This window comes from Pelophylax lessonae (genome assembly GCF_965119305.1).
Source record: "Pelophylax lessonae genome assembly, chromosome: 12".
Lineage (NCBI taxonomy): Eukaryota > Metazoa > Chordata > Amphibia > Anura > Ranidae > Pelophylax > Pelophylax lessonae.
In genome coordinates, this window is record NC_138779.1 from 98,306,993 (window position 1) to 98,322,687 (window position 15,695).

Consider the following 15,695-nt stretch of genomic DNA (forward strand, 5'->3'; position numbering starts at 1 on the left):
CGTTTTTAAATTCACGGAATTTTTTCCGATCACCCGTAAACACTTGTGGAGGGTTTATTTTGGGCTCACGGGGTTGGGCAGCAGTGAGCTGTGAAACACGGGCTATCTGCTGTCTCAGGGTCTGGTTTTCATTTTTCACTTCAGTAAGTGAAAGAATTAATGAATCTACCTTTTGTGATAGTTGTATCACATGTGTAGCTATTTCCGCTGAATCCATTTTTCTGGTTCGTGCAATCTGTAACGCTCCGGCGTTTATTTGTGTGGTGTGGATTTGCAGCTGCGGAAGTTACACTCAGTAGTCATGTAGAGATGTGTTGAACTACCATATCCAACTCTCAAGACTCATCATTGTGCATCAGCCTGTCTCAGCAAGCACATACACAAACACAGACACTCATTAAAGATGTTCCTGGAGTGATATGTTTATATGTGAAAGTATAGAGGTGATACTGAGGGGACAGGCGTGGATAGTGATAGCAATGGTAAGAGGTAACAGATGGTGATAGTAAGCACTTAGGATAGCAATCATGTACAGGTAACAGGTGGTAGTGAAGAGCAGATGAAGTGTACAGGAGATGCTAGGCTAGTGCAGTGACAAGATGGTAATAGGCTCAAGAGCTTGCAATCTAAGTAGCGGTGCAGATGTTAGATGTAACAGTATAGTTCTTAGAGTAGCAATAGTCTTTAGTAAGCAGAGTAGTAGTGAAAGTAGATTAGGAAGGTATTCCCCTGTGGGGTACTTATCACTGGTAGGTTTGTAAGGAGAGGGTTCCGGCGGTGAGGTAATGATCTTGTAGTGAGATACAAGATGTTGTAGCAAGTCTTCGGTCAATCCAGGTATTAGGGAATAGCTGGAGGATTCGGCAGCGTTAGGTAATGCTGTAGCAAGCGGTTTGCACGAACACATGTGAGTGAATGCCGGCGGTTGAAATAGCCGCTCAGAGCGGCACTCACTGATGAGGTCATGGAATTTAAAGGGACAGGTACTAGATGCGTTCCACCTATCTATATGGTGGAACGTAATGTACAAATAATAGGCTGGAAGGGTACCGCAGGTACCAGGATCTTACAAGGATACAGAGACACAGGGGCAGCCGATGGTGTTGGTCCCAGAGTGATACAAGGTAGGATGGTGGAACTAGATGAAGGATTCTTCAGGATTCCTGGTGGAGCTCTAAAAGACACATCTCACTGAATGCCTTGTTTAGCCACCAGCGTTTGGTTGGAAGTTATTGATAGTCATAGGACTACTCTGGCTGCTAAAATAATTAATATAATAGCTTATATCTACTTAGATCATACTATATACGTTGTGGGAGACCAGATACTCTAAATGCAGTGTTATGGATTTAATGACACTTAACTAAATATGCCATTTGTACAAAAAAAAATGTAATTTTTTTCCTTTGTTTTTCTTATGTTACTCGGATAAGATGACTCCTGTGATAGTAACGTATTTTTCTAAAAACACCCTTTAGGATTTAAAAAGTTATTCTACTTGTATTTTACATGTTAAATACTGAAATCGCTAGTTTGGCTTATGACTATGGAACATAAGTCATAATTTGCATTTTTCTTGATCCTACCTTCTTTTTCCGCTCCCTATACCTCATTCCATTTCCCTTCTCCCTTCCCCCTTTCCTCTCTCCACCCCATCTCCCTCTTCATGGTGCTTATTAGACACAAGTTGCCAGCCAATCTCGGGTGTTTTATTATCTTCTTTATGTGCATAACTAATGGCTGTTGTTGCTTTGAGAACCTGTCACTGCTACCCCCTTTTTTTCTATCCTCGGATATCCTTCATTCTTTCGTTATCTGGAGGACCTCCTCAGATAGTCATTTGGCCTCTGGGCTCATGATCATCACAAACCCAGCACGCCATTTCTCCAGATTATTAGAAATTTGGATAATTTATAGGATTTTTGCTTTTTCCCCCTTCTTTTTTTTTTCACTACTCCCTCCTCTTTTTCTTGTGTATTTTCACCTCTCCTCGAGGTGCGTGTGACTTTATAGCTCCTGTGTGCGTTTAGTGCGCATATTTTTTTTTTTTTATCCTCCTATGGCTCCTTTGAATGTGCTCACTTTGAATGTACAATATAATATGTCTCCAGGAAACCCATTTTACTACAACATCAGCTTCTAAATACTTTAGCTCTGTATACCCTCAGGTTTTCATAGCTTCAGTTAAGACCAAGTAAGACCGGTATTAGTGGCTTTCTACCATACAACACCTTTTTCCCTCCTGGCAGTGATCAAAGACCCTGAAGGGCGGTATCTCATACTAACAGGATATCTACTTGACTCTCCAATTACAGATGTTTCTTACCATGCCCCAAACAAAACTCTGTCCTGTTTTCTTACACATCTATTTCAAGTGATTGAAGCTCATAAATTAGGCACCCTTTTAATATATGGAGATTCAAACTAAGTGCTTTATCCATAGTTGGATAAATCCCCCATCCCCATTGCCTCTAGTCCCGGGAGACGTTCATTTCAACAACTACTCCAGCAATACTCCTTGATAGATTCTTGGCGAGAGACAAATCCCACGAAACATCAAAACACCTTTTACTCTCATCCTCATAAATCTTTTTCCCAAATTGATCATATACTAATTACAATAGGCATGACTCCTGAACTTATTTCTTCATCGATCATCCCATTTCGATGGACTGATCATAGTGATGTATGCACTATGCTAGCATCCCTAATCCCTAAAGCTCATGATCATACATGGTGTATTAATGATACTATTTTATCCCATCCAGTTCACTCGGCTGATTTGGAAATAGCTCTGAAAGACTACTTAACTAATAATTCAACCATTGATGTTTCCCCATTGACACTTTGGGAGGCTCACAAAACGGTGCTCCGAGGAGCTTGTATCCGCCAAGCCTCTTATCTTAAAAAAGAAAGAAGTAATTTTCAACTAAAACTGGAGGTTAAATTAAATTCTTCTCACACGCTTTTCCAATCGAACCCTACCCTTGCAACTAGATTACAACTCGATAAAGCACAGCTTGACCTTGATCTATTTTTATCTGTCTGCTGATAAAATCTTAAGTAAATCTAGACACATGTTCTATTTTAAAGCAAATAAACCTGATACACTTCTAGACCGTACCCTTAAAAACATAAATTGCCCTTCTAAACTGAATAGATTGAAATTATCCCGTCATATTCTAGTAACCCTGTAAAGATTATCCATACTTTCCAGAAACACCTTGCCTCCCTATATAAAATGGAAGGCCCTTTAGACCAGACAGCAACAGTGTAGCGGCCACACCGATGGAAAGAGGGGTTTCGCCGCCAAAGATGTTCTCTTCCCCCTAGTGGGAGGGATGCTGTAGAGTAGAGCAGGAACCGCTCTTACCAGATCTAGTGATTTATCGAACCAAGTAGAAGAGAGATAGAGCTGGTATAGCTTTCTCCCACAAACATGAGATGAAACTCTATGTTGAGGGTAAGCAAGAAGAACTGTTTATTGAACCCACATACACACATTATGTACACTATCAGGTAAGGTGAGTCTGAATACATTTGCATATGCAGATAGATTTGCATACAGGAAAAGAATAACCCTAAACTAATTATCTAGCCACCTGGCCAGAACAATGCGAGGTCATTGACATGTAACAATGGAACAGGAATACTTAGCACAATACACATTCCCTTCCAATACACAAACAATAGGGAAGTCTGCGAATGACAGTCTTTGTGTCTCTCTCACAGCCTAGCATGGAATACACTGTGTAAGGTGGTATTAAATATTCATATTTCTATATGGGGCGGAACAGTGGTGTGGGGCGGCAAAGTGGTGTAGTGGTTAGCACTTTCACCTAGCAGCAAGAGGGTCGCTGGTTCGAATCCTAACCACGACACTACCTGCCTGGAGTTTGCATGTTCTCCCTGTGCCTGCCTGGGTTTCCTCCGGGTACTCCGGTTTCCTCTTACACTCCAAAGACATGCTGGTAGGTTAATTGGATCCTGCATAAAAAAAAATTGCCCTACTATGTATGTATGAATGTGAGTTAGGGACCTTCGATTGTACGTTCCTTGAGGGCAGGGACTGATGTGGATGTGCAAAGTATATGTAAAGTGCTGCGTAAATTGACAGCACTATATAAGAACCTGAAATAAATAAAATAAAAAATAAATATGAAGATTTTGCTGACAAATATTGAAGCAATCCAAACCATTACTTATTTGTCTTTTAATCATAGTGACGTTTAGTACCATCACAGGCAGACTCCTTTTTTTCCCCAAATAACACTACCAGCTATACCTTCGACTTATCAGGACAATTTTGAAAATCACATTACTGCTAATGAAATCTTATTGGCTATTTAAGCTCGCAAGCTGAATAAATGCCCAAGTCCTGATGGTTTTTTGGCCACATACTACAAGAAATTTGCACATATTTTGACTCCATTATAGACTAATGCATTTAACTCTCTTCTGAGAATTTGATGGCAATAATTTCAATGATTCCTAAACCTCCTTCTGATGACTCATCTTGGTCCAACTATAGACCAATTTCATTGCTCAATCTTGACTTCAAGCTCTTAGAGAAAGTTTTAGCAACCTGACTAAATACAGTAATAGGCTCCATAATCCATAGAGATCAAGTCCGTTTTATACCATTACATTGAGCAGGAGACAAAGTACATAGGGCCACTTTGATGCTACATGCTGCTAAGTCACGGAAAATTCCCCTCTGCCTATTGTCCCCAGATATCAAAAAAGCCTTTGATACGGTATCATGGCATTTTCTAGGTAATGTTCTGCAGCGTTGGGGATTTGTTCCCCACTTCCTTAGCTGGATCTCATCATTATACAATAAGCCTATCTCAAATATGCAGACTATAAATCTAATCCCTTTGAAATATGCAGAGGCACACTTCAGGGATGCTCTCTATCCCCACTTTTGTTCGCTTTACTTTTAGAAACCCCTAGCCCAAGCTATTCGTTCTGATCCTTCAATTAAGGGTGTTGGACTTGCTGGTCATCAACATAAACTTTGTTTATTCGCTGATGATATCCTAATTTTTATGTCTTTCCCACATATTTCAGCTCCTAACCTCATTAGAAAACTTGAATGTTTTGCCCATTTTTCAGGTCTTACCATCAACCCTGTTAAATCTACGGCATTAAACATATCTCTATCCTCTTCTGATTTACAATAAGCACAAACATCCCTCCTTTTTTCATGGTCCTCCTCTCACCTGCCTTACCTAGGTGTTACACTTAAAACTAACCTCTCTGGACTTTATGCTGCTAATTTTCCACCGGTATTACGCCAAATTCATAACCTGTTATCCCAAAGGCCTTCTCTTCCCTTATCTTTGAAGGGTAAAATTATTGTTATTAAGATAGCGATTTTACCTAAAATCCTTTATCTCTTCCGAGTCCTAACTATTTCAGTCCCAGCATACTTTTTAAGAATAATACAGCGTAAAGCAACCGCTTTTGTCTGGGGCTCTTCAAAACCCCGACTGCCGAAACACACCCTATACCTACCTAAGATTAGGGGTAGCCTCGGATTTTCAAATTTTGCTACCTACTACCATGCAGCCCAGCTAGCACAACTACCCAAATATCATACAACCTCTAAAGTCCCACTTTGGGTAATGTTAGAATCTGTGGATTGTGATCCATTGTCTCTGGCTAACCCAATCACCAAGCATCTTCTTGCTGTTTGGGACAAATTCAAATTAACACACGGCTTACAATCCCCACATATACCACTTTAATCATTTCTTAAAAACCCTTTTTTTTATCCTGTCTGGCTCTCCCCTACATCCTTTCGAGCATGGCCTGCTTCTGATCTACCTAGATCATACGAAATGACGTCTCCCACCTTAATCAAATCATTCCCCATTTTATGCGAAAATCATGGACTTCCGAAATCAGAACTCTTTCGATACCTTCACATAAAATATTTTTTCATACCATATATTCAAGAAGGAGTTAAACTCGATAATCTATCCCATTTTTGTAAATGTGATGCCCACACAAAAGGACTGGTTTAGACTCTCTTTGCCCAACTTATTACCAAACCTGAGCCTGAACCACTTATCTATGTAGCTAAATGTGAGTCTGACTTTGGGCTTAAGTTTGAAACAACTGATTGGAATGAGATATGGGATGCAACAAAATCACCCTTACAGTTGCATTAGAAACAAATTATAAAGTACTCACACAATGGTATTTGGTCCCTGCCAAGATTGCAAAATTTACTCCCAGTTACCCTGCATCTTGCTTCAGAGGTTGTACTGCTCTTGGGTCACATTCACATATTTGGTGGGATTGCCCAGTGGTTAAAAAATTCTGGAAGGAAATATTCCATATGCTTTCTACATTATTTGAGAAGCCCATCCCTCCTGACCCTTTCGTAGCACTTCTAAATTTAAGACTGGCTAATCTCACCCGATCCCACTTTAAACTCCTTCCGCAAGTCACTAAGGCTGTGAAACAGACCATCGCGAAAGCCTGGAAATCCCTGATGCTGATAATGGCTGAAACCAAACATAGAGTTAACCAAGCTATGATCCATGCCAAAATAGAAGCCAGCACTCGTGATAAAATTTGCAACTTTGAGAAAATTTGGTGCCCTTGGGTCACACATTATTTTCCCTCCAACTTTGATGAATCCTTATTGATGTCTTGGTGACATGATTTTACATTTGAGCTTCTTGTATGTATGTTAAACGCTTGAAGTCACACATTACCTATTCTTATTCTTTCATCCTTTTCATGTGGTTCGGTTAGCAAAATTTATACCTATGTTCTCTATACTTGTAACATTATATTGATGTGCTTTAATAAGCTCCACATCTTAGTCGGTTATGATATACTAGATTTTTGATCTTTTCTAGATATTTTCAAAGACAATTTTTCCTTATTTGCTATACCTATTTTTCAACTACATGGTATTCATTATATTACTTTGTTTCTGTAACTATCTTTATACCCGTACTGTATGATGTTACTTTTTTATTGTTGCATCTGAACCTCCTTGTATAAAATAATAAAACTCAATAAAACAAATTTGACAAGAAAGTTTGGAGACCCCTGATGTAGATTGATGAACCAGGGTCTTCATGCTCGGGAATAAAAAAAAATAAATGTTTAATTACGTTCAGAAAAAAAAATGTTTTTTTCTTCTTTACTTAGTCAGGTATATATTAAATGCATATAAATACTTATTTGTTTTACCATTGTGCAGGAAACAGTTGAAAAATGTGAGCCTGGCACAAAACCACTTCAGACAGCTGTTTACCGCTGTGCTGTGAATACAGACCTAAATAAAAGGACCTCAAGTTGCACATGCACAGCAGATTGACTCAGTGGAGGGATGTCCCCATTTCATTTCCTGTAGTGATGGTGTTGTCTAGATCTCCATTCTGCTGTATCAATTGACAAGAGCATTTCTAGCAATGAATTTTATTATTAGACAGTCCAACATGCAACACACACTATGAAGCATGGAAGCACACCTTTCCTTATTGCTCCCTATTTTACCATTTTGGAACATTTCTTGCCTAAAATGAAGATACATTTTACTTTTGACAGCTGTTATTGGAACACTTATTCTTACAGGGAATTCTCCCCTCTACGATGGGAGCACTAAAAAAAAAATGGCAAAAGTTCTAACCCTTACTTATTGTAACAGAAACCTGAAAAAAAAATTTGGTTGGAGTTACTTTTTTTAGATGCCACTAACATTATTTTAAGTGTTTGATAACTCAGCAGTCATGAGGAATGGCAAGCTTTGAGTACAAAACACTATTACACCTCTCTCAGTAATGTCCACAGCACAGGAGTCCACAGCACTGTTGTCCAAGCATAGCAAGGAGCATGTATGTGACCACTGGGCTGCAGACCAGGTTCTCCAAAGGCTTTAGCAGGTGGACAGAACCACAAGGCTAATTCCTATAAAAACAGAAGGTAGGAAAAAGAAGCTAAGCTGTAAAGTAAGCATGGTAGGTTATATCTTGCAAAAATTATGACTTTCTGTTATGTCTGGAGTTTAGCATTCTGTTGAATGTGTTTTGCCCATGTTGGTCAAAACAACAGGTTCACTGTAAGTGGAACTGAACTCAAAAAGTGAAGATTTGATATGTTATAGGAAACATCTATAGGTGATAATTGTGCATAGCCAGTATCCTAAAAATGTACCTTTTGTCTAGAATTCCCACTAAAAAATATCAGTTCCCTTCCTGGTATGTGAGCCTTGTAGCTATGTATCTACTTACACTGTTGCTTTTGACTACTATTCTCAGCAGATATGGAGTGAGATTTGGTGATTTCACTACTGTACTTCTTACTGTTCTCCCTGCTGGAGGCTCTCATGTGAGGAAGCAAAACTGTGACTCTACCAAGATGACCACCTTCCCATAAGTCTACTCCAAACAGCTTCTGATGAACAATTTACCAGACTAAAGTCCACTTTATTACATTATCTTTTTATTAACATAAAGTCCACATACATTGCTTCATATCTCTCAAGCCCTGATGAATGGGTGTGGCTTTAGCCCCTGAAATGCTTTCGCTTTGCATACAATTTTCCTTCAGTTTTTACAATGGAATAAACTTGAATTTGGATTTGAACATAATGGTTTGTTGCTTCAATTCCAAAGCACACAGTGCAGAACAAGGTATAATAAATCAGTACCTTGTCCTCTGTTTATCTGTCTTTTAACAGTGGTTTCACTGTTCAGTTGTTTGTAAATTACCCTTCCTCTCTCCATTGCTTATACTTCTCTTCCATTCAGTCCCTTGCAGCCCTGTTCCCCCACCAGAACAAAAAGACCTTGTGTAAGTTCCAAGTCAGTATAGCAGAAGGAAGAGGAAAGCCCCTGAAGCTAGAAGGAACAGGGGACTTGCACTTGGACGTGCATCCTAAAGAACACAACATACAGGGATATGGGAAATAATTATCGACACTGACACGCGTACACCCACACTGGTTGAACTGGATAGACTATTGTCTTTATTTAACTTTACCTACTATGTAACGCTGTAACTATGTAACTTCACTTTGCTCCCGCAGGTGACCAGAGTAACAGAATAGCAAATGGAAGGTGAGAATAAGTAATAGAAGAGAACACAATTAACGTAATCCATTTTTAATAGAGGTTTGGACAGCAAAAAAGAAAGGGTAAAAGGCTTGAGAACGTAGGATTGATAGCATTTTATTCTGTACGGAGTGAAATATGAGCTCACAGATGATAAAGGGGGGACAGTGTCAGAGAACCCCCAGGACATCCTGTGCACCACTTACCCATAGCTAGAGGAGGCTTTTATGCTCACAAGTTTGTTATCTCAGATACAGTATGATAAGGTAGCATGGGACCCATTTTCCTATTTTGTACAGGGCTCAGAACAGCTTAACTACACCTCTGTGTTGCACTTTTTTTTTTTTTTTTTAAAGGACTATTACTTGAATTGTCCCTTTTTAATGTGGCCTTTTATTATGCTAGGGGAAAGATATGCCAGATACTCTGTCCTAGCTCCAGTTACTCTTGTCACAGCGTTATCTTAGCCAGCATTTCTTTTTTTGACGCTGAAGAGATAATCCATGAATCTGAAACCCTTCACATTCTGGTAAGTCAATGCTAGTAAATTAGGTGTAAACACATTTTGGAATAACTTTTTTTATGTTAAAATTACATCTCTTGTCTTAGCAATGACAAATGTGCTTCTATAAAGCAGCATTACGAGCAGATTTAAAGGATAATTTCTTGTTTCTCAGTTTTGGGTGAAAGAAAGGTGCATTTACCCCTTGGTTTGTAATAATGGTCAGTGCCCTCTAGGGATCACAACTTCGTTCAATAGCAATTGCCTAGCTTGAAGATCTATGCATTCAATATTTAATAATTTGTTTAATTTGTGCTAAGTATGTAGAGCAGCCTTTCTCTACCTTTTCACCCAGGAAAGAACTTCAAAATAATTTTCAGGTCTCTGGGAACCCCTGCTTAAATTAATTCATCAGGGGTCAGTGGAAAGAATGTCCCTTGACCCATTGATGCTCAGTGAGAATTTGTGGCATTGGACACGATTTCAGATGGGAGGTAGGTCAGGCAGAGCTCAAGGAACTTCTAGCAATCTCTGAAGGAACCCTAGGATTCCATAGAACCCTGTTTGAGAATAACTGATGTGAAAATTGTTCAAATGCCTTACAGAGCATACATTCAAGTTTAGGATCAGCCAGCGGGCTACTTTCTGAGTCTTAGCAAACAGGTGGCAGCTTCATTTAGCCCACCTACCCTGAGCAAACATTTTGTATATAGGGAGATAGGGTTTGTGATGAACTGGCAGGTTAGGGTGAAGCTACCTGATTGCTAAAGCTTCGGACTGATTATTATATTTGGATATATTTACTGCATTGTCCTACACTCCAGTAAAAAGTACAAATCAAAGTACAATTTAAGGCAAACCCTTACAAAATGGCTAGAACAGCGAATATGTTACAGCCTTTATTGTAGTCTGTAAACTATTGAAGAAATGTCCCTTTATTTCCTGTAGGGCCAACTGAGCAAAAGGTAAAGAGAATGACTCCATCAGGCTTCAGACAGTTAGGTTTTTTGTATGTCTGTGTCCACCAAGAAGTGAGGGGAAATAGTGGTACACAGACAGAAAGCAATAAAACATCTCACACAGGTTATACCCTTCCTAACTCTACCTATATGGGATATGTTGATTAGAGTTGGGCTTTAGGCTTTGAGCTAATACATGGCAGAACCTGCCTACCGAGTCCTTCAGTTTGTCTTCCAGGCATTGCTATAGTTAATAAGTCCACCCCATTACCCTTTTTCACCAATATGTGATCCAAGAAGGCAGGCTCTGCAAAATGTGTGACATAACAGTGCCTAGTAACAAGGCATAGTGAATACAATATACTGTATGTGTCACAGAATTCCAGTAGGTAAATGTATAGGTAACTTCGCCCAGAGTAAGTTTTACAAACTTCAGTATCATTCAGAGTATTAGGGGTAGGCTAGAAATTGAAATACAGTGTGAAAATGAATAAAGGATTTTACATTTTGACCATAGATAAAAGGGTTAGGGGTCACAGGTCCACTTTTAAATGTTTGAAGTGAACACCAATCTCTCCAATATATCTCAATCAAAATCTACCAAACTAGAACTCTTCCCCAGTGTTCTTAATCCCCACTGTGGGAGATCACAAAATGCAATTTCCTATCTCTCAACTCTCAATAGTGTCCTCAGTTGACAAGGATGAAATCGGACCACATGGCTGCAGACCACGCTTTGTTAACCACACTAATCTGGACAAATAAAACATTTAACAAATGTGCATTTTTTTTCAGGCTACAGCAACAAGACCATGTGAATCAATTTGGACTGTAAGTACCTAAAAAATGTTCAAAGTGATTTTTTTTTTTCTGTTTTAAACAAAGTAGGGAATGTTTAAGGGCCAAAACAAGCTTTTGCAATCAGGTGTGTTGTGGTAACATGCATGTGTTGGCACATTGCAGTGACATTAGTTTTGAATGGCACCCCAACACAGTAAAGCAGCAGAGCTTCAACACATATGCGTTGTACCAAACTGCAACACATAACAATGCACTACTGTGAATTGTGGTGTGCTGTGTCGGGAGAAAAAAGATGCCTTTGTTTGGTATATTCCAATGCATGTTACATGTTAATGTGTGACACAAAATGGATTAATGTGCATTGTAAATGGGCCCTTAGACATCTGTCTGGCTATTTTTGTATATGTCTCATTGGGGAAATTTCCCTTCATTTTCTAAGAGATTCATTAGGAGATGAGAGAGAATCTCTCCAAAGTGGGAGGAAATGCACTCTTAAACAATTGTAAGGGGAAGAGGTCCCTGAGTGAAAGACTTTTTTTTTCTTTATCCCTGTTCTGGTGACAGCTGTAAAACTGTGGATTTCAATCACATTTGTCACCAGATAATGGTCACCAGAAGGAACAGCAAGGGTAAGTCTTCTCTGCGAGGGCAAAATAGCGACAAAATTCTGATAAAAAAAAGAAGCTTTGTCTTTGAATTAACATTAAATAATAATTCTAACACTAAAAAGCTGCATATACAGTATTTGGGATCTCTGGATCCTGAAAATAATAGCTCAACATGGTTGTGCCAAGAGCATGAGGATTTTATATAGTAATATGTATCCAGTTACTGACAGATTTAAGGAAAACATGTTACTTTATCTAATAAGTTCACTGCTAAGGTACACTTTTTTGTGCCTTGATGAAAGACAAATTAAAACAAAGACAAATTAACATAGCTAACTGCCAGTCTGCTACTAGTTATATGTGAACATGGTTTATAAACTAAAGGGCTGATGAATGAACGTATGACAACAATAAAAATCCTTGTTACCCTCAACAACCCAAATTTCTACTTGTGGCCATATCTTGAAAAGATATTTTGATATTTGTTTGATATTTGTTTACTATTCCATAATGCAATATTTGAGGCTAACAACAAATCCCTTGAATACATTTTTAAAATAATGTAATGGTCCTAATTGGTGCTGTGCAGCCAATAAGAAATGTTAGCAGTTCACAAATGTACCAGTCAAATGGCAGTTTTTCCAGACTGCCATTCCAGTATGCCTTGATATATCCTATGAATCTATAACCTGCTCCTGCTAGAAAATCAATAAAAGTAAAAAAAAAAAAATGAACCTACTTATTAAATTCATATAGCCAGCTACTTCAGCATTCGAAGATGAAAATATAAAGATTAAAGTGGATCTTGCATGGAAATGTAAGGATGACTTATTTACTATTTCCCTCCACCTGCCAATAAATACCACAAAGGTAGAAACATTGTGATAAAAAAATACTAAGTGTAATGTGAGTATATTTGACTTCTTTCTCACAGTTTTTTAATTATAACATTGCCTTCTTAATACTAAATGCATATCACACTACCCTACATAGCCTAAAAGTAAGTTGTTTATAACTTTAAAGTGAACCTGTAAGGATAGAAGGGCTGCCATTCCTGACTTGATTTTAAATAGATAGACTGTCCTTTCTTTATCAACTAGTGAGTGACTTTACTGGTTACATGCTTGTTCCAAGCCAGTAACTCTTTAAATAAGCCAGGATCAAGGTGACAACCCCAAAGACTAAATCTTTAAAAGTCAAGTCTACAATGACAGCTCCTATCTTTTTGCTTTCATAGGTTTGTGTTAAGGTGTTGTGGGTGGAGACATGTAAATCATACTTCCATGTCCCAGTAGTCAACTGTGCAAGCAGAATTGGTGTAACCAAAAAATCCCCCTCTATAGCTACAGTAAGACAACATTGCCTTGTTAAAACTAAATGTATTTGCATATAACCACTTTCATTGCTACACAAATGTTAGGGGGTTTATTCCTTTCTAACAGAGACATGTAAATCATAGTTTAACTACCTAATAGTTGCACATTGAGAATTTCTGCTTAATATGACAGGTTTGTCCTAATATGCATTAATAATTCAAGTAGTATACCATTGTTTGCCACTTTTTGATGGGAGCTATGATATAAATATGAATTAGAAATAAATTAGAAATAAAATTTCATTTAGTTTTAGAGAATAAAATTCTAACACTTACCGGTAAAGACAGATCCCTTTCATCCCGGAATTCAGGTAGTGTTTCTAAGCAGAAAATGACTATGGAGATGAGGATGACCATAACAGAAATAATGGCAATGATTCGGGCTGCAGATGAACTGTCTGGGTGTTCAAACAGGAGCCAAACTTGCTTCATGAACTCACATTCCGGAAGAAGTCTCTCCTCTTCTTTTGGAAAGCCCTCATCTTCCCTAAATTTACTGATAACATCATCTCCAAGCTGGTAAAACATCAGCTCCTCCATAAAGACATCTAGGGGTACATTGGCAGGCCGACGCAGTCGACCTCCTGATTGGTAAAAATAAAGTATTGAGTCAAAACATGGGCGATTTCGGTCAAAGAAGTACTCATTCCTCAAGGGATCAAAAAAACGCATTCTTCGCCTTGGGTCTCCCAACAAGGTGTCGGGAAACCGGCTTAGTGTCCTTATCTGAGTCTCAAACCTCAACCCTGAGACGTTGATCATAACCCGCTCACAGCAGTCTTTCTGGCGACAGAGCTCATGCTTCTTCTCATCGAAGACCATCATGAGATTGGAGCTCCCATTCACCTCCTCCCCATGCTCCATGACTGTAAGCAAACAACGATCCTCAGGGTAGTCTCAAACACAACGATGCATCCATAGTCCACTAAGTCCTGGCTTTTTATAGTATTCTTCTTTCAAAGTTTTCACATTCTTTTCTCAAATTCGTTACTTTCCTATCTTCAGATGGCAGTGTCTGTCAAAATTTTCTCTCTCCTCAGTAAGGAGGGCTGAGTTTGCAGATCATGTTTGATTGACTTTGCCGTAAAAGTTTATCTTACCAACTTTTCAAACTTCTCTTATAAAGTTCCAGTGGAGATTTCTTTCATGCAATGAGCTTCCACACCAGCCTTCTCTCTTAAGCCTTTTCTCTCTGTTTTGTGATTGTGCCTGCCCTGCTCAAGGGATTAACGTTATGTCACATTCTCTCTCTTTCTCTCTCTCTGTCTGTATACTTCTTTCCAGACCTTCATACCAATAGCAGCACTTCACTCTGTGCTGTAAACACACACGCTGAGCTCAAGGTATCGAGTTCTCTTAACTGCATAAGCTAACAGTTCCATGCAAAATAAAAATACACATCTGAGGCTCCTCCCTTTGCTAATGTCCAGGAACTCGCTGAAGGCTGTAGGTCAGCCCGGCCCAAAGAGCATCACTGTGCAGCCACTAAAAATAATATCTTGCTAGCTAGTCTTCTTATAGCAGACTGCTGATGAGGTGTTAGACTACTTTCAATATTCCGATGCCTCCAATACATGGGACATGTTGGTGGTGAAACAATTATGCAATATATTATCTTGGAAGGTCATGGTGCACTACATACCCATAATGACATACCATATTTGTGCATAACATCAAGTGTATCCAAAGCCAAAACTTTTATTTTTTCATTAGTTTTGGATAGAATGGTGGGTTAGAACCTCTGTCATGTTTCTATTGCTGTCCCTAATATGAATATAGGGGAAATAAAAAATGTTGAATTGTCCATTTGGAGAGGTTTCCTCCAAATTCCTGTTGTGTGTGCACAATTGGTAGTAAATAAAAAATCTCTGTAATGGAACAAATAACACAACCACCCCCCACCCTAAAAAAAAAAAAAAAAAAAAAAAAGAAAAAAACGTATTGCTTCAGGTATATTTTAATTACATGATTTAAGTAATACTCATTTTAAAAACTCTTCCAAAATATATTGAAGAAAATTACATGATCCAAAGGTCATGAGAAAGTACAACAGATTGATATTCAGTTTCTGTTAGATGTTGGGGAGTTTTAAATGTTTGCCAAAAAACTTTGGTGATGAGATCTCTCTAGACTTGAGTCTGCACTCCTGCTGGAGTCATTACATGACCCTTTTCTACCTGTTGTTTTTAAGGAACTTGTTTACAATACCATGTGTTTAGTGGGCCATACTTGGATAAAAATGTGATCCATGTGTGGGGACAGCGGTTGTACAGAAGTCGATCTAACAATTTACCTCTGTACAACCATACTGTCTGTTTTTTCCTGATTGATTAGTGCCACCGGCACTGATCATTGTATTCTGATGGCTGG

General features: G+C 38.7%; 1 protein-coding gene across 1 annotated transcript in view; it reads right to left on the reverse strand.

Moving 5' to 3' along the window:
* KCNA7 (potassium voltage-gated channel subfamily A member 7) overlaps positions 1-14,684 on the reverse strand; it is a 122,548-nt gene extending 107,864 nt beyond the window's left edge. The window contains exon 1 of the mRNA XM_082273426.1: positions 13,602-14,684. Coding sequence (XP_082129552.1) covers positions 13,602-14,189 — 588 coding nt within the window. The 5' untranslated portion in view covers positions 14,190-14,684. The remainder of the gene's footprint in view (positions 1-13,601) is intronic.
* Between the last annotated feature and the right edge of the window lie 1,011 nt (positions 14,685-15,695).